This window comes from Panthera uncia (assembly GCF_023721935.1).
Source record: "Panthera uncia isolate 11264 chromosome A1 unlocalized genomic scaffold, Puncia_PCG_1.0 HiC_scaffold_16, whole genome shotgun sequence".
NCBI classification, from domain to species: Eukaryota; Metazoa; Chordata; class Mammalia; order Carnivora; family Felidae; genus Panthera; species Panthera uncia.
Genome location: NW_026057576.1, coordinates 35,025,356 through 35,052,694, shown reverse-complemented (window position 1 = coordinate 35,052,694; position 27,339 = coordinate 35,025,356). Strand labels below are relative to the sequence as shown.

The window sequence follows — 27,339 nt, the reverse complement described above, 5'->3', positions numbered from 1 at the left end:
ATAGGAAAGACCTATCTTGAATAATCAAGACATTCAAGCATCAATCATTTCAATTTATACTGTAACTTCCTTTAAAAACTCACACAAACTGCTAATAATGCCATCTGTCAATACAGATTATATAATTTAAAACATATTACACGGTTGATACTTCTCATCCTCATGAATGTACAGAAGTCAGACTTCACCTCCCTTTACAAACAAGCAGGAATCTGGACAACTTGTAAGAAAAAACTGTTTTAAGACATAGGACAATAAGTAGTGCAGGACTATAGTCCCTGAAAGAAAGAGAAATAAACAAAATCGAACCAGATGAGCTCTGCATTTCTGCTCAGAGGCATGATTCAGTCAGTGCAGAGAGCCAACCTGAGAGAATCAACTTCAGGCAGGCTGAAGCAACTGGAAGTGCTGGGGCAGAGTTTTGTAAAAGAGGGACATGTGGAGAAAAGAGGCTCCAGAAACCATCATATAAATTCCCTAAAGTCATTGCTGAGAACTAGACTGAGCAAAAAACCACTGTGGATTGTAAGCTTCCCTTTACAATAGCATCAAAAAGAATAAAACACTTGGGAGATAAACTTAAGAGACTTGTACACTGAAAACTATAAAAGACTGCTAAAAGAAATTAAAGATGATATCAATAAATGCAAAGATATCCCATGGTCAAGGATTGAAAGAATTAATATTATTAAGAGATCAATATTATTAAGATTCAATACAATTCCTATCAAAATCAAAAGAAATTTTTTGCAGATACAGAAAAAGTCATCCTACAATTCATATGGAATCTCAAGGGACCCTGAATACCATAACTATCCTGAAAAGTCCTCATGTTTCTCAGTTATACAACTTACTACAACTTACTATAATCGAAACAGAGTGGTACTGGCATGAAGACAGACATAGGGAACAAAAGAATAAAGAACCCAGAAATAAACCCTTGCTTGCATATGTGGTCAAATCATTTTTGAAGAGTGTGGACAAGACCGTTCATTGGGGAAAGAGAGAAATAGTGCTGGGAAAACTGGATATCCATAGGCAAAACAATGAAGTTGGACCCTTAACTTGTATCATATACAAACATTAATTTAAAATGGATCAAATACCTAAATTTAAACCAATAAAACTCTTAGAAAAAAAGAAGCAAAGTTTCAGGACACTGGATTTGGTAATGATTTCTTGGATATGACATCAAAAGCACAAGCAACAAAAGAAAAAAAACATGAAATCAAACTTCATCAAAATTAAAACCTTTTGTGCATCAAAGGATACTATCAACAGAGTAAAAGGACAACCCACAGAATGTGAAATAATATTTGTATTTCATACATCTCAAAGAACTGATACCCAGAAAATATCAAGAATAGGACAAAAGCTAAACAAACCAGTTAAAAAATGGACAAAGGACATAAACATTTCTCCAAAGAAGACATACAAATGGCCTGTGGAAGGCACTAAATATCACTAAGCATAGCGAAATGCAAATCAAAGCCACAATGAGATTCCACTTCACACCTATTAGAATGGTTATTATAAAAAATGAAATACCAAGGATTGGCGAGGATGTGGAGAAATTAGATCCCTTGTGCATTGCTGGCGGGAATATAAAATGGTGCAATTACTGTAGAAAACAATATGGCAGTTACTCAAAAAATTAAACATAGAATTACCTGCCATATGACTCAGCAATTCTACTCTGGTTGTATGTCCAAAAGAGCTGAAAGCAGAAACCTGAACAGATATTTGTCCAACCTTGTTCATAACAGAACTGTTCACAATTAGCCAAAAGGTAGGAACAACCCTAATGTCCACCAATCGATGAATGAGGAAAACACTGAAATGCTGTATGTGCGTGTGTGCATGTATATGGAATATACAATGGAATAGTACTCAGCCTAAAAAAGTCCAGCAATTCTGACACATGCTACAACATGGATGAACCCTGAAGACATTATGCTAAGTAAAATACACCAGACACCGAAGGACAAATATCACAGGATTTCACTTATATGAAGTACCTAGAGTAGTTGAATTCATAGAGACAGAAAGTAGAATGGCGATTACCAGAGACTGGAGGTGGGTATAGGGGGAAGGGAAGTTGTTTTATGGGTACAGAGTTTAAGTTTGGGAAGATAAAAATTCTAGAGATGGATGATGTAATGGTTGTTTAACAATATAAAGGTACTTAATGCCACTGAATTTTACATTTAAAATGGTAAAAATGGTATGTTATGTATACATTACTAAACACACACACACACACACACAAAGAAAAAACAAACAAACCCAGATCTGTCATGGCAACAGGCTGGGGGGCACTAAAATGTTACAGAAACTACATTACTTTGCAAATTACATCTGGCACAGAACTCTCTAGAACTGGTCTTTGCCAAATGTACAAAACATTTTTAGGTTTGAGTTTTTCTTCTTCTCTTCACCTGTCTATTACAATTTGTTATAGCTACAAAACATGCACATAGTTTAAATACTGCCCATGTCCCCTTAACCCATTTATTTTACAAAATGGTTAGGGCCCTTTTTGAAAATTAACTTTATGGTCTATGGTTTCTATGCGTACATCTGATTTCTATGTGTACCACCTGCCAGATGCTTCAGTAATTAAACTCTCCATGGTTTCTACATGGCTATGGTTACCAAATTAAAACAGCAGCAACAACTATAAATCAAGAGAACTATAATCATTGCAAGATGTTTTAAACACTTTTTAATATAAATTTTTATTGCCCCCTAAAAAGAAATATTAACACAGTTTTCAGGAAACAAAGTGTAAACATAACATAATAAAATATTACAAAGATAACTATCAAACTACTAATAATCGTTGTGTGTGTGTGGGGGGGTGTGTGTTTTAGGAGTGAGGAAGTTTCTAGGAATGTTTAATTGATTTTACAGTTAGTGAAGTAGTTTTGGCTGGCATTAGGAAAATAATGTAAGATGTTGGTCTGACTTAATGGCACCTTACCACACTCTAAAAAATGTCTAATAATAAAAATATAATTTATCAACTTGTGAAAGGAAAGAGTTACATGAAATGGGTGGGATTTCTCTGGGAAATTCAAGGTTCATAACCTTGGCTATTTATGTAAAACTATCAAGCCACTTCTGCTTTTGTAACATTTTAATTAAACAATGCAGGTAGGGAACATTATCTTATACTACATAGTACAGCAGACCTAAAGGTAGCACATTAGTATTGTAAGTAATTAGTACTAAGGAATAAAATATGTGCCTAAATTTCTTTATCTATTTACCTCTCAAACAGAGGCACTTGCAAAGCAAGAAAATAGAAAAGAATAATGTATCATAAAATAGGAAAATCTTCAAATGTTACTAGGTTCCTTGGCTCATTCCAGGTAACAGGCAAGATTTGGGGCAGCACAAGAACATCAATTTTAGATCAAAGAGTAATTAGATTTATGTGCTTTATAATTCATTCATTCCACAATCATTTGTTATAATGTTCTTGCATGTACACATCCTGAGCTTCTGTGTTAGAGGAGGCTCAGATCTGTCACCTATTAGATCTGTAATCATAAAATAAATTACTTAACAGTTCTTTAAGTCCATTTCCTGATCTATATGGACACAATACTCCCTTATAAGACTGTTAGGAGGATTACATGGTTTCCTGATGCAAGGGTCCAGCACAGTATCTACAGACTGTTCAACAAATATTCATGGAATTAAACAAAGGCACAAACAATTCTGACCTCAAGAAGCTTATAATCTATTAAAGGAGATAAGTAAACATAATTCTAGTGCTAGGTAAAAAGTAATATACTTAACACAAAAAAAATGTTCCAAGAACTCAATAAAGGACCAACTACTTCACTTGGCAAAGAAGCAAGCATTTGATCTGGGTCTAAAAGCATGGGACAATTTGGCCATTCAGGGATCAGGAGAAAGAGAACAAGATGAATGATATAAATGTGGAAAAAGATTTTACCCCCGAAAGTATAACTAAGGAAAGCATAGAGAAGCAAAGAAAGAGTAAGTGGTTCCATTTGGTTAGAACAAAATCCATGTAAAATAATACAGGAAGTTAAAAAGGTAAACTGGAAGTAGGGCTAGACTATAAATAGCCTTGAATACCAAATTAAGACATTTGAAATAAAAGCAGGGTATGACATGTTCTGAGTGATACTGAAGGAAAATAGTCTTGCAGAAGTAAATAAAATAAATTAGAAGATGGAGGAAGGATATGTGGAGATACCATTGAAAAGGCTACTGCAGTAGTCCAGGTGTGAGATGCAAAAGACGTAAACTAAAATAATCAAGTTGTGAATATTTTAAAAATTAAGAAATAAACTGAAAATAAAAAGACAAACTATTGGAAAAGCGATGGAACTGGAGAGCAAAGGGAAGGATAGGAGATCTGACAGCAGTGGATCAACAGAATTGGTTGCTGGAAGCAAACTAGAGACACAACCCTTAGATAACCTATGACTAGAAGGATGAAGATATCGTTAACATAAATGGGAAAAACACCAACTAATGTGCCTAGGAAAACAAACACAGTAAGAATCTCTCCGTTATTGCGACACTTTACACAAACAACTTGCTTTCAGTTGTACGTACGTGTGTTTGTAGCTGAGACAAATAGACATACGTTATATTCATATATATTCACAAATATTTGGTTTTTGCAGAATTACACACAAATACATTACACATAGTTTATAACAGGTATCTTGGGAATTTTGAAAACTTGTCAGTAAAGAATTACTTTTAAAAATATGTAATAAAATGTAGCAAATACTGAAAAATGACATCTTCTGAAGACAAACTATGCTAATCAAAGGTAGTTTTCTGTAAAGATCACTGTTTTCCATTCTATTCAACTCTGACACAAAAGACTAATTTTACTTTTTACTGTGGGAAGATCTTAAAACCCAGAATACATTAAAAAGAGTAGAGTTTTTTAAAGTTCTAGCCATTTTTCTTAGTTTACACTTACTCTCTGTAACTCCCACTTCTCAATAAGGTGTTCTACTTCACCGCCAAGAACTGTGGTGTTTGAGTCATTCAAGAGCAGGAATCCATTTTTTATATCCACGATGCCTGAGAGCTTCACTTTAGTTCCAGGTGGTGTGTTCAGGCTAAATCAAGGAAAAAAGAAAAAGAGTTAAAATACATTGGCGCTCCTTCCCCAAACTGGAATTCAGTCCTGAACCTGGTCAAGTTCTTCAAAACACACTCATAGAGAAACTTTTTTTCAGGAGACTGGCTACATAGTCTCAAGCACTTAGGATGAATCAGAAAACCAGACTGAAATGGCTTAACATTGTTCACATTTTTTAAAGTTCAGGATATTCACCATGTGCTGATAGATGCAACAGCAAAATCAGTGAAAGTATTGATATCATTAGTCTGTTTTGAAGAAAGATGGTTGTTAGAACAGCTATTAACTAGAAGGAATACAATATGTCTGTTTTTAAAGCCTCAAAGATCCTATACAGAGTGAGATATTATCTGATAAAAATTATTCTGAGGATCCCAAGCTCTGTCACTCTGTCATCCCACGTAACTTACAGAACAAAGAGTCATGAATAGCCTTGCCTAACCTAACCCTTAAGTAGAGAGTTCTGTGGTAGTAAGTATAGTAAACTAAAGACAATATTTATCAGCACAACTGAATACAGTGACACTAAGTGAAGACGTTTTTCCCAACTTCAGGTAAACGACAGATCCAGATTTTCATAATTCTGTATCATCATTTAGGGATTAAAAACAAAGTTCTAAGTACAGGATGCTGTACTCTTTACTTTAAAGAAAGTACTGTAATTACTGAATTATATCATTTACATAAAACTTATTTTTCAAGGTGCCTGTGTGGCTCAGTCGGTTAAGCGTCCGACTTTGGCTCAGGTCATGATCTCACAGTTCACCGGGCTTTGTGCTGACAGCTCAGGGCCTGGAGCCTGCTTTGGATTCTGTGTCTCCCTCTCTTTCTATGCACCTTCCCTGCTTATGCTCTGTCTCTTTCTCTCTCTCTCTCTCTCTCTCTCAAAAATAAACATTAAAAAAAAAACCAAAAAACACTTATTTTCAAAACGATTTTTAGCCAATAATTTGTTACAAATTGGTAAAATTAGAAAATGTAATGAAAATGTAGAAACATAAATTAGCAGAAAAAAAAACTACATAAGAACTTAAAAAACAATTGGATGCAAATTACAGGGACATTTAAGTTGTGGTACAATAATTTAAAACTAAAAGCTAATTTTAAAACAAATGATAAACTAATTTTTGTATAAAATGACTGTACCTTTCTTAAACTTTCCTTAATAGGTTAAGAGGGAAAAACTGTCAAATTATTTGAAGATGGACTTACAATTTCATTAGGATAAATGATAAAAAGTCCCATTCACCACATTAAATGATAGCTCTAGTCCCAAAAAGGATAAATAGGTGCTAAAATTTTAATATAATTTTTACTACATCACCTTTAAGGCCCTAAGTAACTCTTATTCAGAGAGTACATTTTGGCTTAATTACTATTTTTATTGGCACCCCAAAGTGCTTTTACTCTCTTTTCAATGCAATTTTTAAAAAAGCAAAACAAGATAAAAAACAAAAACAGTGAGAAGCATGTGTTTAAAAGTTCAAGCCATTCAGGAGGTAGGATAAAAAAAATTGGAAAAAAAAAAAAAAAAAAAGCAAAAAAAAAGCACCCCAGAGAAATGCAATGTCCACTGGAGGAACCCAGTCGGTACCAGATCCCAGTGTATCTTCTCTAGTGAGTTATTCTCTTTTTGAGATAACCACTAACCACACTTACTTTGAAAAATGTCTTCAAATGTTCACACGTAAGAACAGTTCTGAAGACTGTTGCTTTTACAGCCACAAAAGTAGACATACTACTTCAATGATGGGTCAATGAGCAAGTGGTAGTATTTATTTTCAATTGTCAAACTGCAATAAATTCAACAAAAGACAGAGGGCAACATAAGGGACCCTTCTCTCTGGATAATCTTGTGTTTTCATTTACCTCAGAGAAATACACAGCAGTAAAATCCGAGAAGGAGCCATTACATGGCAAGTCTTCCTGAGTCATCTGTGAACTCCCTTGTAGGGAGTCTGACTGAATTTGTCAAAAGAAGAGAGGCTGTCTTTCTCCAGAGAAACAGGAACCCCCCTACTCTTCAAAATGACAACATAATCACAAAATCAATAAAACCCAATTTATATATGAAAATCAATATTTCAGACAAACATAGATCTCCTAAGGAAGGAACTTCCTTTACCAGAGGCAGATACAGATTGAAGGGGGGAAAAAAGAAGAGAAATTAATGAGCATGGCATAGAAGGCCTCCACCTACCACATTTCTGCCTACATACTACCATCTCAAATCACGTAAGCTCTTCCAAATGGAACTTTTCACTCATTTGTTTTCAGGACACATGTCTCTACATGTGCTATTCCCCCTCTCACCTGTCTCAAAACACCTATTCATATTTTAAATCTCATTTCTGGCTCCCCCAAGTAGAGTTAAATTTCTAGACTCCTACCTTTCTGTTGATATATACTTATTATAACTTGCCTGCCTATGTGCCTACCTCTTTAGCAGAGGAGCTACTGGAGGCAAAATCTAAACTTTTTTTTTTTTTTTTTTACCTTTGTACCTCCACTTATTTAGGAGAGGAGTATGGTCTAGGAGTTTACATTAAGTGAAAAAGCTCACAAGACCCAGAACAGCAAACATGAGCATATAAAATGACATAGTAAATGCCTAATGAAAACTGCCACCTCATAAAATTGCTCAAAGTGAACTAATGGGGACACTGAAGATAAAGTCCTTCTCAGTGCTTTTATCCATTCCATCAAGTATAACTCTAAAAGCCTTTCATAGAAACATGAGCAGAACAGTGAAACTGGACTCCCAACTCACAACCCTCACAAAAATTAACTCGAAATGCACCAAAGACTTAAACATGAAACCTGCTACCATAAAGCTCCTAGAAGAAAACGCAGGGGAGAAGCTTATCAGTAATGGTCTTGGCAATGATTTTTTTGGAGAGGACACCCAAAGCACAAAAACAAAAGCAAAAATCAACAAATGGGTTTGATAACTCAAAAGCTTCTACACAGCAAAAAAACAACAAAATGAAAAGACAACATACAGAATCGGAGATAATTTTTGCAAACTATATATTGGATGAGGGGTTAATATCCAAAACGTATGAAGAATTCTGTCAACATAATAAAAAACAATCTGGTTAAAAAATAAGAAGAACAGACATTTTTCCAAACAGGACATCAAAATGACCAACAGTCATGTAAAACATGCTCAACATTACTATTCATCAGGGAAATGCCAATCAAAACCACAAAGAGGTATCACCTCACACCTCTTAGAATGGTTATCATCAAGAACACAAAAGACAACAGATGTTAGTGAGGATGTGGTGAAAAGCGAACTTTCATACATTGTTGGTAGAAATGTAAATTGGTCCAACCACTATGGAAAACAATATGGAGATTCCTCAAAAATTAAATTAGATCTACCATACAATCCAGCCATCCCACCTTTGGGTATACACCCGAAGGGAATGAAAACAGGATTTCGACCACAAATATGTACTCCCATGTCTATTGCAACATTATTCACAATCTGGAGACAACTAAAATGAATGGATAATAAAGATGTGGTACATATACACAATAAATATTATTCAGCATGAGAAAGGAGAATATTCTGCTATTTGCAACAACATGAATGGACCTTGGACATATTATGCTAAGCAAGATAATTCAGACAGAGAAAGACTGTGTATCGTTTACATGTAGAACCCAAATAAGTTATACCTGTAAGAAGAGAATAAAATAGTGGCCACCAGGGAATGGCAGAGAGGGATAAGATTAATGGTATTTAAGGGCACAAAGTTGTAATGAGTAGTATATGAGCCACAGAAATCTGATATACAGTATAATGAACACAGACGGTAGTATTATACTATAATTGTGTATTGTAATAAATTCTGTTATGTTAGCAATCATAAGTGTATCAAAGTAACATGCTGTACAATTAAACTTACACAATGTTATACATCAACTTTATTCAAATAAAAATAAAAACTTCTCATAAAAATAGCCAAAAGAGGGATTTGGAAAATTGTTCCTTATGAAGTTACTTCTCCTCTCAGATAGTGGAGTGGCACATCTCTCTAGCTTCAATCATTTCCTAAGAAAGTTCATTCATCTATAAAACTTCTAGGGTGATGGACACAGCTGTCAAAGAAGCAGCAGTAATACATTCAAAGAAATTCTGTTCGTTCTTAGAGATTTTTGAATGACCTAAAATTTACTGAAAAAAACTCTCCATACAAAACAACTTAATTTGTTTTTATAATTAACATTTAAGGAAGGAGGAAGTAAATCCATTCCTATTTTCCTATACAGATAAAGCAGAAATACAAACACTCATTAATATCTTCTGAAAAATTGTAACATGAACTTAAGAGTTCATTTTTCTTTCCAAAATGTGTAAAACAAAATCCATTTTGAATAGCACCTTCAAACACTGTGAGAAATATACAAAATAAAGTTTCACCTTATTTTGGACATAAAACTAAATTCAACAGCGGTGCAACTTATATGACCATCAGTCATCTGCAAACGCAGCATTCTTGGTGCAGCCTGAGATTCCTCGTTGTCCTTTGGTGCAGAAACATTGCGAATTTTTTGAATTTGCAAAACACATGGACCTTCAAGCTGTCAAAACACAAAGGAATAAATATCACTTTCTAGCTATGGCTTTATTTTTCATTTATTGTGTTTCTCTTTTCCTTTATCATTTATAATAATTTCAATTAAATAAGGTCAAAAGTGAAATTGTATTACATACATCAGAGTTTGGGGGAGACCCTTCAGAAGGGTCTCCTGAATTCACTAATTCTGAATTCATTTTTGGAAAGTAATGAGAAAACTTTAGGAAAACAAAGTTGTGTTTCTGGATTAAAGGTGTTTAGTGTTAATAGGTGTTTTTAGTGTTATGTGCTCTAAATTATTCACATACACCTCCCCCCATCTCCTCCCATGTACATTAAGGGACAATCTGAAATTAAAGCACTTGGTAATTTTTTAAGGGACATCGACTTTACAGCACCAGTTGGAAGGAATGTTTACTGTTTAAAAACATCAAGTTTAAAGTACACCCTCTTCTGGCATTAATGAAGAATACAAAATTCCAAAATTTAAACCATATAAAGTTCAAGAAGTGTAGACTATACCTGACTTATTTTTGCATTGCCTTTTAAAGTATATTTAAATCTAATGCCTGGCTACATTTCAAACACAAAAATAAAATTGATGGACTAACTGCTATTGAAAATTTTATATAATAAAATACTTATGAAATAATTGGGAAATGATGGTAAAATCTGCTTACATGCCAGAAAAATAACTTTACCATAAAGTGTTATTTTCCACATTATAAAATATTATACCTTCAAGCAGTATCATACCTACAAATGGAAAAAAAAAGGCTACTTTTTTGTTACATAGTCTTTTAAGTAAAATCTTTCTGTGCACATTAATTTAGTTTATATTTTCTGCAAAGAAAATGTGAAATGATTGACATTTACACTTAATTTCTCGAGTAAGCATGTCCCAAGTTAACAAATTTCTGCTTCATATTTACCAGTATTTTGCCTACAGAGGAATAATTTTGATATAAATTTAGTCCTAAAGAATATAATTAGAGACAAGAGACTAAAATTTCATCCAATGTTCAGTTATAAAAAATTCCAAGTTAAAACAAGTCCAAAACCCTTAACAAGTACAGATAAGCTGCTAATTCAGGATGAACTTTTTCTTCTGCTTTGTTAATGCCATTAAAATGAGGACATTTAAATTAAGCCACAGGCAGATTATTGTTATTATAATGTTCATCATTCTCTTTATTTTACTACTCTCAGTATTTTTTGCTTAGACATTGACATATATGTAGCTTGTGCTGTCCAATATGGTCCACCAACCACATGCAGCTATTTAAATTTATATTTAAATTAATGAAAATTAAAAGAAATTTAAAATTAATTCTTGAGTCACATTAGCTATATTTCAAATGTTCTACACATGGACAACACAGATATAAAGTATCCATATCACTACAAAAAGTTCTGTTGGACGATCAGAGATGATCTAGATTTAGGTGTTCCAAAGTGAGACTTATGCATCCAAGGGAGAGCATATCCATTGAACTGTGAGAGTAAAACATTTGCTTCTATATAATTCTTAGTAAGAAAGAAATGGAACTTTCCTAGTATTTGTTATCCAGCCTGACAAGGGCACCCTGACTCGGTCCATAGGACATACAGATCACAATGCATCTTTATGGAACTGGGCAGTTCTACATCCCATGAGGGTTGAGAGAACACCTTTGCTTATTTTGTTTGTTTTCTTTTTTTTTTTTTTTTTTTAATTTTTTTTTTCAACGTTTTTTATTTATTTTTGGGACAGAGAGAGACAGAGCATGAACGGGGGAGGGGCAGAGAGAGAGGGAGACACAGAATCGGAAACAGGCTCCAGGCTCCGAGCCATCAGCCCAGAGCCTGACGCGGGGCTCGAACTCACGGACCGCGAGATCGTGACCTGGCTGAAGTCGGACGCTTAACCGACTGCGCCACCCAGGCGCCCCTTATTTTGTTTGTTTTCAATGTGTTGTAATAAATTGCCTCTTATTTGTATGCAGTTAAATGGATATATAGCTTATATTGCTCACTTTTAACCTCTAATACAAAACAGACAAGTAGCTTTAAGATTCTACCAAAGAAACAAAAATTGAAGATAATGCCAATGACACAAAAATTGGGTGGGAAAATGACCATTTTGTTGATCTCATACATCCTAGCTGACCATGGGAACAAAAAGCTGGGGAATAATCGGAAGTAACACGTGTCCCCAACTCCTAATATTTCCTAGCAAGCAACAAGCTTACTTATTTGTAAAAAAAAAATTTTATGTTTGTTTATTTTTGAGAGAGAGAGAGACAGAACATGAGTGGGAAGGGCAGTGAGAGCCGGAGACACAGAATCAGAAGTGAGCCTCAGGCTCTGAACTGTCAGCAAAGAGCCCGACACCCAGCTCGAACGCATGAGCCATGAGATTACGACCTGACCCCAAGTTGGACGCTTAACCGACTGAGCCACCCAGGCGCCCCAAGTTTACTTATTTAATTACTCCAATTCCTGGCCTCTCTGGCCCTTTCAGTGGATTGAATAGTGGCCCCTCCAAAACATAAATCTACCAGAACCTGTAAATGTAACCTTATTTGGGAAAAAGGCCTTTGCAAGCATAACTGAGGTTAGGATCTAAAGATAAGACCATCCAGGGGTGCCTGGGTGTCTCAGTCAGTTAAGTGTCCGACTTCGGCTCAGGTCATGATGTCATGGTTTGTGAGTTCGAGCCCCATGTCAGGCTCTGTGCTGACAGCTCAGAACCTGGAACCTGCTTCGGATTGTGTGTCTCCCTCTCTCTCTGCCCCTCCCCCACTCGTGCTCTTTCTCTCTCAAAAATAAATAAACATTAAAAAAAAAAAAATTAAAGGTCAGACCATCCAGAATTAGGATGGGCTGGAAATCCAGTGATGAGTGTCCTTACAAGATAAGAGGAAATAAACACACAGTATAAATACACACAGTATAAATACACACAGAAAGATGCGTGGTGTAAAGGCCATGTGGAGATGGAAGGAAAAATTGGAGGTTCACATCTATAAGGCAAGGAATGCCAAAGACTGCCCACAGCTACCAGTAGCTAGGAGAGAGGCGTGAAACAGATTTTCCCTTGGAGCTTCCAAAGGGACCAAAGTTGCTGACACTCTGATTTTAGACTTCCGGCCAACAGAACCATGAGAGAATACATGTCTGTGTTTCAGGTCACCAGGTTTGTGGTAATTTTTATAGGAACCTTAGAAAACTAATACACCCCTTATAGAATGACTGACTTATCTGACCGGGAAGAAGATACTGTATATACTGGGCTCATCGTCAACTTTCTTTTTCTTGGGATCTAGTTAGGAGTCCTGAGGTGGGAGGTATTTACTCAGCATCTTCACTGGATTGGCACTATCATAAAGGAGTATTTAAGTCCTCCTGGTTTGTGGTTCAGTTAATAGGCCCGTTCGGGTCTTCCACTAAAACCACAACTTTCGAAGTAATTTTTATCAATTATAAAGTTGATATTTTGACCCACATCTCTCACTCTTTACTTCTCGACTGATTCAAAAGCTAAGTGGAAAAGGAGGTACTATTTATCAGACTCCTCTTAGAATCTCCTAAATTATACAGTCTTGTGATAATCACTTCTCAATGTGAATCATCAAGCCTTAATATCAGTGATTACATAATTCAGAAAGATTCTATAAGGAAGCCAGCAGGTAAAGATTCTTTTTCATTATTATGTTCACAATATTCAGTTTACTATACTCCGTAGCAGATAAAATACAGAAGTATGGGATCTAAATAAAACACAAATAGGAGAATAAAATGCTATATATAGTTCTAAGTTTATAAATCCTAACTTTAAACCCTGAAACTGAAATCATCTAAAGGCATCCACAAAACTGAATGAGATTTAGCCTCAGAATCTGTGTCCAACTAGTGTCAAGGGCAACTCTAAAGTGAAAAAAGAAAAAAAACATACAAATTTCAAATGAAAGCAATAAAAAACAAAGATTAATCTTTGCCCAAGATTCCTTTAATGTCCGTTTTTCTCTTTTGCCTAAGTAATAAGGAACAAGTAAAAGAAATGACTGTGAAAAGTTTAAATAGGTAAGAAGAATTCATCATTGTCTCTCTAGGTAAAGATTTCTAATCATAATAAATGATATCAAGTATCTGCCAGAAATATTATCTGAGGCCTCCCAAAATTCACCCAGGCTTCATTCCTTTCTCTTTAAAGATGGACACCTCTGTAATCTGAACTCCTAACCAGTCATTTAAACTGATACGGAATACCAGATTTAAATGACTCCATCAGTTTACTGATCATAGTCAATAGCACTCTTGTTTATCAGTCTCTCTAAAGGCTGGATGACATGGAACGAGTTATCTACAGTCTGATCACACCTGGAGAAACTGCTGAAACTGTAATTTTTTTAGGACTCTAGAAACCATTTAAGTTTGGACAGTTTATTTTACTTACTGTGAAATATCTGGTAGCCATTTCTTTGTATAATCATATCAATTTCCTTGAGAAATAAATTTGCTCCATCAAAACCTAACAATGTTAGCATTGCATTATTGCAAAGTGAGTTAAAATTAACAGAATAAAGACAGTTCCATCCTCCAGAGTCCTTTTAAGTACTTAAAATCATAATTCATTTCATTTTTTATCACTACTTCCAAAGTTTCAATAAGATTTTCTAGGGGTCATTTTTTTCCCCCTTCACTTTTATCTAGAGAAGTTTTTGGCTAGACTACTCACATCTCTACCTTAGGGTCCAAGCAACTGGGCAAATGATCCCAGAAAGCTGCCTTGAAAGAAGAAATAGTGGTTCTGCTTTACCTTCTTTAAAAGCCTTAAGGACAGGCTTTAAATAGCATTTACGATGCTCTCTTTCTTAACCTACTTCTTTGCCTTAAAATCATTAATATCTTAATACCATTTCAACAAATTTTATTTCAATAAACACAAGGGTAGGGCAGGAAAAGAGCACAGGGGATAAAAGTATGATTTGTCACACTCTGTACCATTATAAGGATAATATCAGATTCAAGAAACTAGAGTGAAAGACAACTTTTTATAATGTTAGAAATTTTAGAACATTCCTCACACCATCCATTCAGTCATGTACGGTAAGTCTCAATTTGGAGGGCATTTTCCTCCAGAGAATATCTATATTTGCTTCTGGTAGTAATGACATTGCAGCTGAGAGAGCCTCAACTCCAGGCTAGTGAAAACGTAGCAAAATTAACCTTAGCCAAAACCTCAACTCACTGTAAATTAGTAGTACCCCCACTAGCTCCACATGTCCCTTCTAGAAGGGACACTACTGATTCAGGCGCACTGCTGATTCAGGCGCCCAGGATTCCCATATAAAAAGATCAAGAAACATGAAGTCACGAGAAAATATCAAGAGACTCACAAAGAAACAAGCCACAAAGCATGAGAATCATAAAAAAATAATAATAATAAAGAAACAAATTTAAGTTTCTAAGGCCTGGAGAATTTGGAATTAATCAAAAACAGACTATAAAATAATAAGCCTGTCTAGAAAATTTACACAGAATAACATATTTTAAAATCACAAGATTAGAAAAAAATTGATAATTTCAAGAGTCACAAATGATGCAGATTAATGGTATCTCCCATACACTACTGAAGTTAAGATAAATCTGGCACAACCATTCTGAAAAATTATTTGGCATAATCTTATAAAGTCAAACATTTGCTTAGCTCTAGCACATAATAATTCAATCCCTGGTTATGTGTCCCAAAGAAACTCACATACATGCATCAGGAAAAATATATAAATTTGTTCCTAGAAGTAGTTCATCTATTATCAAAAGAAGAAGAAAAGCACCTAAATATCCATCAATAGAAGAATGAATAAGTAAACTGAGGTATATTTACACAGTTTATGTTACACAGAAGAGAAAACAAATGAATAACAGCCATGTGCAACACGGACACCTATTAGAAATACAACACTGAATGATGAAAGCAGACAATATGTTATCATTTTATAAAGCCTAAAAACAAAACCACATATTGTTTAGGAATATTTTTAAAAGTCACGTAAAACTGAACTCCATTTCTTGGTGTGGGAGGGAGGATGCGCCAGGCACATAAAGGAGGCAGGGTGGCACTTTAATGTTCTAGCTCCTACATCAGGCTGAGGCTTCACAGGTACTCACATCATTATTAAGCTTTAAAACATATATGTTTGTACATATCAAATATTACCTTAAATAGTTAAATAATGTACATGATATTCTGAAATTAAGACACTGAAGTCCACAGAAGTCCACAGAAATGTCAGGAGAATGAAAGAACTAGGTCTGCCACCTACCCAGCGGAAAAAACCACTCACAGTCAAACCACAGAACTGGTCTGGGGGCAGGGGTGTGTCGGTAAAAGAGTTCTGGGACGGGTGGGGGGGAGATGAGAAGCCTTAGTGTTGGTGGCATTTGCCAGTGACTGATTTCAAGTACCAACTAGATGTCACTGAACTCTAAACTGGGAAGACAAGCTGATAATCGGCGTTTAGGAGCTGTTAAGGAGCTGGACCCTGCACATTGCAAGCATCACCCTACATGCCTCGTCCCTTCAGTCTCATCCGCCCTGGACGCTTACCTCAGCACTTCTGCTGCTGTTACCCGAGAGACTCAGCCTTGCTGTAGCTTCTCCCGGCAGAGAGCATTTGCCACAGTTCCCGCTTAGTTGTGTGATTAATTAGCCCAAGACCAGAGCAGCTCACTTGACGAGTAGAGCTGAAGTATGTATGCATAGCATAGTTGCAAGGGAGGCTGGGGAAAAACTATTTCCAATTTTCTTCTTCTCCACCACCAAGACTCTAAAGATGGGAAATTCCTCCCCCCACCAACACAGGAAAAGAACTCAGGTTCTAGGAATCATAAACGTCCACTACACTTATCTTACCAGTCAAGATTTTGTCAAGCTCTATTTTTTACAGTTTGTACAATAAAATAGGTTTTCAATTGTTCAAAAATTTCCAAATAGAAATAATACTGAATATACAGAAATAATACTGAATAATACTGAATATACATATGTATATACATGTGTATATATACACATATGTATATACATATACATGTGTGTTTCTGTGTATACACCCTACCCTAAGATTTTAAATATGTCCCCAAATGAGGATCTTCTCACTATTACCTCATTGAAAATCACATCTAAGACCTAATAGTCTAGCAAGAAAAGCAACCTCTCCGCCTCACCAAGCTGAGACAGCTGCCTCTTCATCACGGGTACTTCTGACCTAGCATGTGTTTCACTACATTAACACTGAGGTTTCTTCATCTCTCATTAGGCTGTTTGCTCCAACAAGGCATGGGCTGTCCTGTTAATCTCTGCATCCCTTGAACTTATTAGCACAAACACAACATTCAAAACTCCTTGATAAATAAAGTATTTCCTTGTGTTTTTACAATAATTTACCTCCAGACCTATAAAGTATGTTAGGATCACTGTGTATCTTAAATGAGAAAACTGAGAGCAGAGGGTAATGTACTCTGCCAGAGGTCACTCAGCTAGTAAGAGGCAGAATTAGAATTCGAATGTGGATCTGTCTTACACCAAAGTCTGTCATCTTTCTATTACATGTTCCAAAACTACAACATTTGTTATATAAAGAAGCATATATAGGTATAAAGGCCAATGGAAATGTTAATGCTTAAAAATGAATTCTGCTCAAAAGGGGTCAAGAAAATTAGGAGATACGTGGCATCTGAGTGAGGATTTGAAGAATAAACAGCAGTTTGGCTGGCCGGTGAGGGGAAGACATTGTGTTTACATGGCAATATGAAGGTGCTGTAGCAACAAAAGACAGATTTTAAGAAAGTTCCAGTTACTGCATCTCTGCAGTAAAAAATCTTTTCTGTTTTCAGTGTTCTTCTGAAGACTACATAGATACTGGATGTAAATTACTTAACATAGTATCTGGGACAGAGTAGATTTTCAGTAAAGAGGAGAAGGTGGAGAAAAAGAAGAGTTTGCTGAAAATCAGGGTTCTCCTAGATAGGACAGGAGCTCGCACAAAAAAAAAAACCCAAAAAAACAAGAGGAAAACAAGTCAAAAGCACTAGGGATGATGAAAATAAAAATAGCTTTGCGAAGGTAGTCCCTCATCCTTATCTCAAAATTTTCAAGTGATATTCACATACAGCAAGAGTGTAAATGTAAGAAATAATAATAATGAGCAAAAAAAAACACCCCTTTCTGAATCATAAATATGGTGATATTTACTAGAAGATCTAAAAGTTTCTACCTCTTAGAAATTTTAAAAACAGGATATTATAAAAGCCTGTTAAGTGAGAAATAGACATAATCTTGAATAGGTTTTCCCAAACTTGAGATCCCCTGCAAAAAGCATCAATTTATACATCAAAGTACAGCACAGAACATGATTTCTCTTACATTCAGAGCAATTACAGCAAATGAAACATGAGGAAAACATTGCAGGACTCCCAGTCCAAAGTAACCCTTCTACTAGTGTATCATTTCCCTATTTCCACACGTCTATCCTTCACCTGGTTAGCTTTTTGTTCTCTGGGAGAATTAGGAAAAAAAAAAGTAAAGTGAACGGAGTACGTGGCTAATATATATTGTTTTATGCAGTCGTTTTTAAACTCCACAGTTCTATTAATAATTGCCAATGAGCACTTGTATTTATTTATTTTATTTATTTACTATGCTTTATTGCATAGTAAAATCAATGTTTCAGAGTAATCCACTGTTCTGAAAAAAAAACGTGTATGCTTAATTTTAATAACTCATTAGAAGGAACACTGACAAACTGTATTATTAGCACAGAATAAATTAACATACATAAAACATGATACAATTTTATTTAAATTAAAACTTAAAAACTTTTTTCAATTATTTTTCTTTTTAAAAACATCTAATTTTCTAGGCTACTGGTAAGAGTGCATTCACTTTGAATTTTAAGGCAGTGAAGCCATCTTGTGGTTGATGTTGGTATTGCTGAAGCTTTGAGACAGTCCATCCATTTGTAAAATCAGGTCTTTACCCACAGTTTCATGTTTAAAAAGGCATGTACAACCAGTCGTTTCTAAAACTTAGAAGAAAAAAATAAACGCAGACCTGAAAGCCTTTCCTTTTTAGGGTTCCACAATAATGCATAATGTCATCACATAGCTGGACTGGTAACAAAGCATTTTTACATTAACCTATATTTTATAATTCTATTTATATACTTTGGTTCAGAGGCGTAAACTATGAAAATGACTACTGTAAAACACTAAGCTTAAAAAATATTAAAAATACGAAACAGTTTTGTAGAAAGAATGGTTTTGCTTTTTTTTTTTTTTTAACTTTGTTCCATGATTTTTTAGACTATAAGACACTAGGTTCAAGACTTTATTTATTTATTTATTTATTTTTTTAATATATGAAATTTATTGTCAAATTGGTTTCCATACAACACCCAGTGCTCATCCCAAAAGGTGCCCTCCTCAATACCCATCACCCACCCTCCCCTCCCTCCCACCCCCCATCAACCCTCAGTTTGTTCTCAGTTTTTAACAGTCTCTTATGCTTTGGCTCTCTCCCACTCTAACCTCTTTTTTTTTTTTTTTTTTCCCTTCCCCTCCCCCATGGGCTTCTGTTACGTTTCTCAGGATCCACATAAGAGTGAAACCATATGGTATCTGTCTTTCTCTGTATGGCTTATTTCACTTAGCATCACACTCTCCAGTTCCATCCATGTTGCTACAAAAGGCCATATTTCATTTTTTCTCATTGCCACGTAGTATTCCATTGTGTATATAAACCACAATTTCTTTATCCATTCATCAGTTGATGGACATTTAGGCTCTTTCCATAATTTGGCTATTGTTGAGAGTGCTGCTATAAACATTGGGGTACAAGTGCCCCTATGCATCAGTACTCCTGTATCCCTTGGATAAATTCCTAGCAGTGCTATTGCTGGGTCATAGGGTAGGTCTATTTTTAATTTTCTGAGGAACCTCCACACTGCTTTCCAGAGCGGCTGCACCAATTTGCATTCCCACCAACAGTGCAAGAGGGTTCCTTCACATCCTCTCCAGCATCTATAGTCTCCTGATTTGTTCATTTTGGCCACTCTGACTGGTGTGAGCTGATATCTGAGTATGGTTTTGATTTGTATTTCCCTGATAAGGAGCGACGTTGAACATCTTTTCATGTGCCTGTTGGCCATCCGGATGTCTTCTTTAGAGAAGTGTCTATTCATGTTTTCTGCCCATTTCTTCACTGGGTTATTTGTTTTTTGGATGTGGAGTTTGGTGAGCTCTTTATAGATTTTGGATACTAGCCCTTTGTCCGATATGTCATTTGGAAATATCTTTTCCCATTCCGTTGGTTGCCTTTTAGTTTTGTTGGTTGTTTCCTTTGCTGTGCAGAAGCTTTTTATCTTCATGAGGTCCCAGTAATTCACTTTTGCTTTTAATTCCCTTGCCTTTGGGGATATGTCGAGTAAGAGATTGCTACGGCTGAGGTCAGAGAGGTCTTTTCCTGCTTTCTCCTCTAAGGTTTTGATGGTTTCCTGTCTCACATTCAGGTCCTTTATCCATTTTGAGTTTATTTTTGTGAATGGTGTGAGAAGGTGGTCTAGTTTCAACCTTCTGCATGTTGCTGTCCAGTTCTCCCAGCACCATTTGTTAAAGAGACTGTCTTTTTTCCATTGGATGTTCTTTCCTGCTTTGTCAAAGATGAGTTGGCCATACATTTGTGGGTCTAGTTCTGGGGTTTCTATTCTATTCCATTGGTCTATGTGTCTGTTATTGTGCCAATACCATGCTGTCTTGATGATGACAGCTTTGTAGTAGAGGCTAAAGTCTGGGATTGTGATGCCTCCTGCTTTGGTCTTTTTCTTCAAAATTACTTTGGCTATTCGGGGCCTTTTGTGGTTCCATATGAATTTTAGGATTGCTTGTTCTAGTTTCGAGAAGAATGCTGGTGCAATTTTGATTGGGATTGCATTGAATGTGTAGATTGCTTTGGGTAGTATTGACATTTTGACAATATTTATTCTTCCAATCCATGAGCAGGGAATGTCTTTCCATTTCTTTAAATCTTCTTCAATTACCTTCATAAGCTTTCTATAGTTTTCAGCATACAGATCTTTTACATCTTTGGTTAGATTTATTCCTAGGTATTTTATGCTTCTTGGTGCAATTGTGAATGGGATCAGTTTCTTTATTTGTCTTTCTGTTGCTTCATTGTTAGTGTATAAGAATGCAACTGATGGTTCAAGACTTTATATCTGAGAAATGCAAAGCCTACCATGAACCACTCAGTAAAGAAGTTGCAAAAGGTGGTTTCCCCACCACAGTTCCCTCTACTCGCACAATCTTTATGGCCTAAAGCTCAAACATGAACTGTTTATGGGAAGTTAAGCATATGCTTATAACTATGCAAATAGATGATCTATTTGGATGATCACTGGACAACCCAGCTCTTGTATTCATTCATTCCTTTTTTAATATAAAAGATGACTAAAAAATAGTATTATAACAAAATCCAACATGTCCAAAAAACAGATTATTTATTCAAATACTCTGTTTACTAAATATTGCCTACATCTTATGCACAGATTAAGACAATTTACAAATACTCTGCTTACTAACTATTGCCTATCTTATGCACAGATTAAAATAATTTATTTTGAATCTTTTTAAAATTTATTTTAAACATGAACTATGACAGACATAATTTAGTGACTGGAGCCATATCTTTATAAGGATTCAGTCATCATTAACATGGTAAAATGCTGGTTAATAAAGCATTTCAATAAAGGCACAAATAAAGTAGTTTATACTGAGTTAGTACTATCTTAGAAAAAAGCACAAATAATTCATGTCAAAAAAATATTCCTTAAACATTTACTTAGCCTAAAAATAGTTACATATTTATACAACATATGGAGTTTTGAACAAAAGGCTTAAATAAAATGAGCAATTCCCTGTGGGTCAGCTTCTAAAATTTCTATTAAAATTATTTTTCAAAACACCTTCACATATTAATACAGGTACTATGAAGAGAGTTATTTTTAGTGCTAAAAATAGGTAATTAAAGGAAAAAATATAACCAAAGGACAGAAAGGGATATCCAACACAATTCCTGTTTCATGTGTAAAGGGTTTATTTTAAATCTTCTCATTTTATGCATAACTTAAAGTCACATTAGTATTAAGAATATTTTAAAAGATAAAATTTGGTACAGAAAATTCTACATTTAAAGATTTTAAGGTGTTTTTCATTGTTGTTAGCTGCATTCAAAAGAAATCCTAAAGAGATCACTGGGCAAAAACTCTTTGAAGCAAGGATGCTCTGAGAAGGTGGAATAAGCAGACACAGGCCTCGTCAGCAACATCCCCACAAGCTTACAGCAGAGATGGGCTCTCAGAATCCCTGAAGACACATCAAGAACATGGAAAACAATAACCTAGAAAGCTTTGAAATGTTCTTAAATAAACTAATGTAAGGTATGCACAGACTGCTTTCATGTTAGTTACTTTACTGGTAAAGAACTGTTACACTCATCAGACCTACCTAAGATTGCTGCCTAATCTGGGGTTCTATAATCCAGAAGCTTGCTAAATATGCTTCCCAGACCAGCAGAATCGATATCCTATGGAAACTTGTCCAAAATACAAATTCTCATTGAACTATCCCAGTTCAACGGAATCAGAAAGTGTGGGGGGAGGGGGAAGGGGGGGGTTGGCAATCTATGTTTTATGCAGGCCTCACCGTGATTCTGGTGTCCATTGAAGTCTGAGAACTACTACAACCAAAAAGAAGAGATGTACAGAAACCAGAGAGAACTCTGAGAACAATGAAAAGTTTGCGACAGAATAACAGAGGAATCAAGATAAACTAGCTTTAGCAAAAATAAACCTGTGGCAATGACATTTACAAGTCCTCTATATGAAGAATTACTCCCAAGAGAAGGTAAGCAGATGTTCTCCATTTCCAAGGGAAGATAAAGAAGACATGAACTTTAAGTTGTAGCATAAGAACTTTAGATCAAAATATAATTAAAGTCTGCTGACACAGAGTGTTGTTAAACATTAAAATGAATTGCTGAGAGTTTATAGAACTTCTTCTCTGAGTATTTGTGTCAAAAACTAGATAAGATTATGAGGGAACTGAGTGGCTCAGTTGGCTGCGCATCTGACTTCGGCTCAGGTCACGATCTCACGGTTCGTGCCTTCAAGCCCCATGTCAGGCTCTGAGCTGTCAGTGCAGCTTTGGATTCAGTGACTCTTGCTCTCTCTCTCTGTCCCTCCCCCACCTGCTCACTCTCTGTCTCTCTCAAAAATAAACAAACATTAAGAAAAAAAATTTAGAAAAACTAGATAAGATTAGAAACTCTTATGGTTCTTTCCACCTAAACGATGACCATTATTTACATAAATGGATTAATATTTAGAAAATGTGAGAAACATGAGAGAAGTTGTTACATCATAGATCTTTTACAATTATCTAAAATTTAAAACATCTGATAACTATATTAAATATCTAAATGTTAAAATTATAAGACTATTCAAACTCTAAACATAAACACTGAAAGTATTTATTTAAATTATAGATAATGATGTTCTTTAAAAGTTCAAAAAGTGACCAACAGCATATAAAATTCTTGGCTGACACAATTTACATGTATTTTCAAATAAAAAGAAGAAATTGAATATAAATAAATAAGAAGTAGAAGACTGAGTAGCTGGTACCTAAAAACTGTACCCCGGATTTTAAAAAGATCACTGAAAAAATTCATAACATGAATATATATGTATATATATTCTAAAATATCTAATTATATAATATATAACATATATTATATTATATATATTATGCATTTATATATGTGTGTGTATGTGTGTGTATGTGTGTGTGGTGCAAAATGACAGCAATAACCAAGTGCATAGCTTTGACAAACTGCTTCTGATATCCTCTCGCAATCTTATAATTTTATATAAATAAATTCATTAAATAAATATGGAAATAGGTAACTAAAATTAAAAGGTACAAAAGGGTCCTTGTCCTGAACTCCAGCAATATCTGGTAAGTCTCACATGTAAGTGTGCCATAATTATAATTCCTGAAACAGAAGTTTTTTTTAAATGTTGAAAAAGTCACCAAAAGTTTAAAAGTTCAAGTCAATTGATTTCCATTTGTATAGAAAGTTACTATGAGGATGACTCTATAATCTATTCACTTCTAAAATATTTTGCAGTTGCAGTCTTTACTGACAAAGAATAATTGCAATAATTTAGTAAATGTTCATATTTATTGTAGTTAGCATAATTTAGGAAGTTAACATTTTTCTTTACCTTTTCTACCTTTCCACCATTGATGTCACTGGGGAGGAATTTCTTGCCAATTGTTCTTAAGTCTGTCTAAAATAAAAATATTATTATTAAAATATAATTGTAGAGAAAAGTAAATCTAAATCTAATCTTACTCATAAACAAAGATGAAGTTACTTAAGGTTTATAGAATGAAATTTAAGTATCTTTTAGCTGATTATGAGATCTAGACATATAATCAATCTTTTCAAATAACATAGTCCCATGCATATGTTGTTTAAAGTACACTGGTAAGTTGACTAGTAATGTTTAAGGACTTAATTCTGGTCGTATTCCTTTTGCTAACTTTTTAACTTACTAAATTTTCTCTATTAAAACCTAACACTTGCTTTTATGTAAACTGTAGTCTTACTAAAAAACTTAATGCCCAAGCCCAAACCAAATGACTACTTTTAAATACATAAACAGAATATATTCTTGATAACTGAATCCTATGTGACCTTGCTATGCAGAGCCATGAAAACACATTATTCTACAAGCTGTGATACCCAAAACAAAGCTACATAACATACAAATATCCTAGGGAACAACACAACTGCAACAGCAAGAACAGTAAGATATTACTGTAGTAAAAGTATATTTCATTTGCTTAAATAAATTATAGAAATCTAAATTAGTGAAGAAATGACTAACTCTATGAAAGTGCAGAAGTACATATTTCTCAGCAAACCAAAGCAAAACATCGAAAGGAAAACATAAGTATTGACATAAACAATGTTATAGCATTTCTGATATAAAAACAAAACTTCAACTGTACAATTTACATAAAAAGCAGAACCACAAAGGATACTGTCCTCTTTAGGAAGTGCAAACTAAAGGAACGGTAAGAAGTTTGCTCCGAGGAAAACTGTCAATACTCATGAAGGAGGCCTAATTATTTAAGCTAAGAAATTATCTTGGTGACTGGGAGTGTGCGGTTAGATTGCTAACCAAATTTATATTGTTTTGCTATTCCTTCAAATATAATAACAGTAGGTCGTCATCTCCTTAAGAGCAAAATAAAAGAAAACAGTGCATTTAATCACATAAATTGTTAAGGCAAAAATTCATGTTAGACTCAAGGGGAAAACACTAGATGATTAAAATTACTATAATATAAAATGAATACATAGAGAGAAGTAGGGTAGTCTCCTTTGACCACCTACAATAATAGAACATCCTCTTATTTGAAATATCAGTATGTGATCAGCTTAAGAAACGAGCATAAAATTACACAATCGGCCAGTCTTTTACCACCATAATTCATATTTTGTTTCTCAATGTAATGCAAGGGTTACTCCCAAGCTACAAACTCACCAAAGGGAACTGCCAGGCAAACTAAGCCCCAAATCAAAACACTTGTGAAACAATGCATCAGCTTTATCATGTTTGTAGCCTCTAACCAATAACGGGGTGAAAAAATTATAAAGCATACCTCGAGTTGCAAGCTTTTTCATCTTGAAAATACTGAGTAACAGATGGGCAAAAACTATTTACATTAGCCTTCCCTATGTTAGGATTGTTTTGAAGATTAAATGTCAATATACGCAAAGCACTTAGTCAATAAACTGCAAAGAGTAAGCACTTAATGAATATTAGCTATCATGTTAATTTTAGTGAATATAAGACATGTACATTTTGCTATCATCTGAGTATGAATAATCATCAAGCCAGTAATACAACTAACAGTTCATAAAAATATAGGCATTATTTTGAAGTCATTCAAAGGCTAAAATATTTAAATGTGTATAAGAAACAGAATATATACAAATTTTATGATACATCATGGTCCCTCATTTCGGGCTTTTAGCAGTAATTACTAAATGTAACATAAACTAACATGAGAAGTAGAAATAAGCATGACACTAAAATCCTAAACTTTGATTCACTACAAACTGTAATTAACTAATAGGACTGTGGACACTGTCACAAATTCTCTAAATTCAGGTAATTTACTTTTTTATGAAGTGGAAAAAATATCATGAATCCTATCTCACAAAGTTGTTATCAGGCTAAAAGGAGACAATATATTCAAAGTTTGCCTAACTTTTAAAGTGCTGTACACACATAATGAATATTATTTCATTATTCTTTTAGCAAGATGAAAATGACCTACCAAATCTTTAGGCATCCTAAAATCAAAGTCAATTTATAAATACTGCAAAGGCAATTTTCTGATTCAGATGCCATTATATCAGGATCAGTAGGACAAATGGGTCCAAAAATTCATTGATATTGTACATAAAAATTTATGCAGGAGAAATATTTAGCCTATAAATAGACATGCATGTGTGCACACATACAAAAGATTCTTGACTATTTATTGAGTGAGTGAGTTCAATGGAATATCTATCTGGCAAATCATTTTATATTGTATAGAATCTTAAAAGAAATTTTTAAAAATCTATTTTTAAATTTTTACCAATACATGGTATTCAGTAATTTAAGACTGAGCTATCACTTAATTTACCTCTGAATAATTCAGGTATTTGATCCCCAAACTGCATGTTGGATTTCAATGTCATTTCTTAATATTCCTACTCCCCATTCTGTAGAGTAAAAACTTAAGAATCTTCCTTTTCAACATAAAAATCTATACAGAAATGAGTTATGTAGCTGCTCTTTTTAGAAGGGCCTGCTTTCACAAGGTTGGCCCTAGGCTAACATCTGGGAACTATGTACTTGAACCATCTCCTAACTGAAAATGTGGTTCACTGCCTAGACTATATATATTTGTATAAACAATGTGATTTATGGTGAATAGCTGCTTTTTGGAAGGAGGAGTCTACAATTGTTTCATTTAGGCACAGAGTACTTTCGTAAGCAGTCCAATCAATGCCTTGGGTGCTGGTCTCCAGTGGACTTCCCTGAGCAGAAACACTGTCCAGTTATCCTTGCTTTGCAAAAGTTAACATTATGCCACTTTGCTGTCACAAAAGACCTACGTGAGTTTTCACTAACTGAAAGAAATTTGAAGATTTTCATTTTACAGAAAAAGAAAAACAAAAATAGGGCTGTTTTATAGTAAGCCTTCATAGAACACAGAACACACCGCAAACAGTGAGAGGGCCACAGCTAAGCTCCTTCCCCAGGAACCACACTCAGCATCTCAGCATCAAGCCACAGTAGGTTTGAACTGTGTTGTATGCATCTGTGTTTTATCTTGATTTATTTTGTGCATCCTTTAGCAAGATATGCCCTATGGTGTCAGAAAAACCTAAGAGAGGTTACTTTTTAGGTCTGGGAACGCTCTAAAATCTTTCTACAT

At 34.7% G+C, this 27,339-nt stretch overlaps 1 protein-coding gene across 6 annotated transcripts in view; it reads right to left on the bottom strand.

Moving 5' to 3' along the window:
- TDRD3 (tudor domain containing 3) overlaps positions 1-27,339 on the bottom strand; it is a 160,721-nt gene that overhangs the window by 73,968 nt on the left and 59,414 nt on the right. For 5 of the 6 annotated variants that reach the window (XM_049647042.1, XM_049647039.1, XM_049647038.1 and 2 more), the window contains exons 3-5: positions 24,057-24,122; positions 9,576-9,736; positions 4,979-5,120 (exon numbers count right to left, since the gene is read on the bottom strand). In XM_049647042.1, coding sequence (XP_049502999.1) covers positions 4,979-5,120; positions 9,576-9,649 — 216 coding nt within the window. In that variant the 5' untranslated portion in view covers positions 9,650-9,736; positions 24,057-24,122. The remainder of the gene's footprint in view (positions 1-4,978; positions 5,121-9,575; positions 9,737-24,056; positions 24,123-27,339) is intronic. The other variant, XM_049647043.1, reaches the window with a different exon arrangement.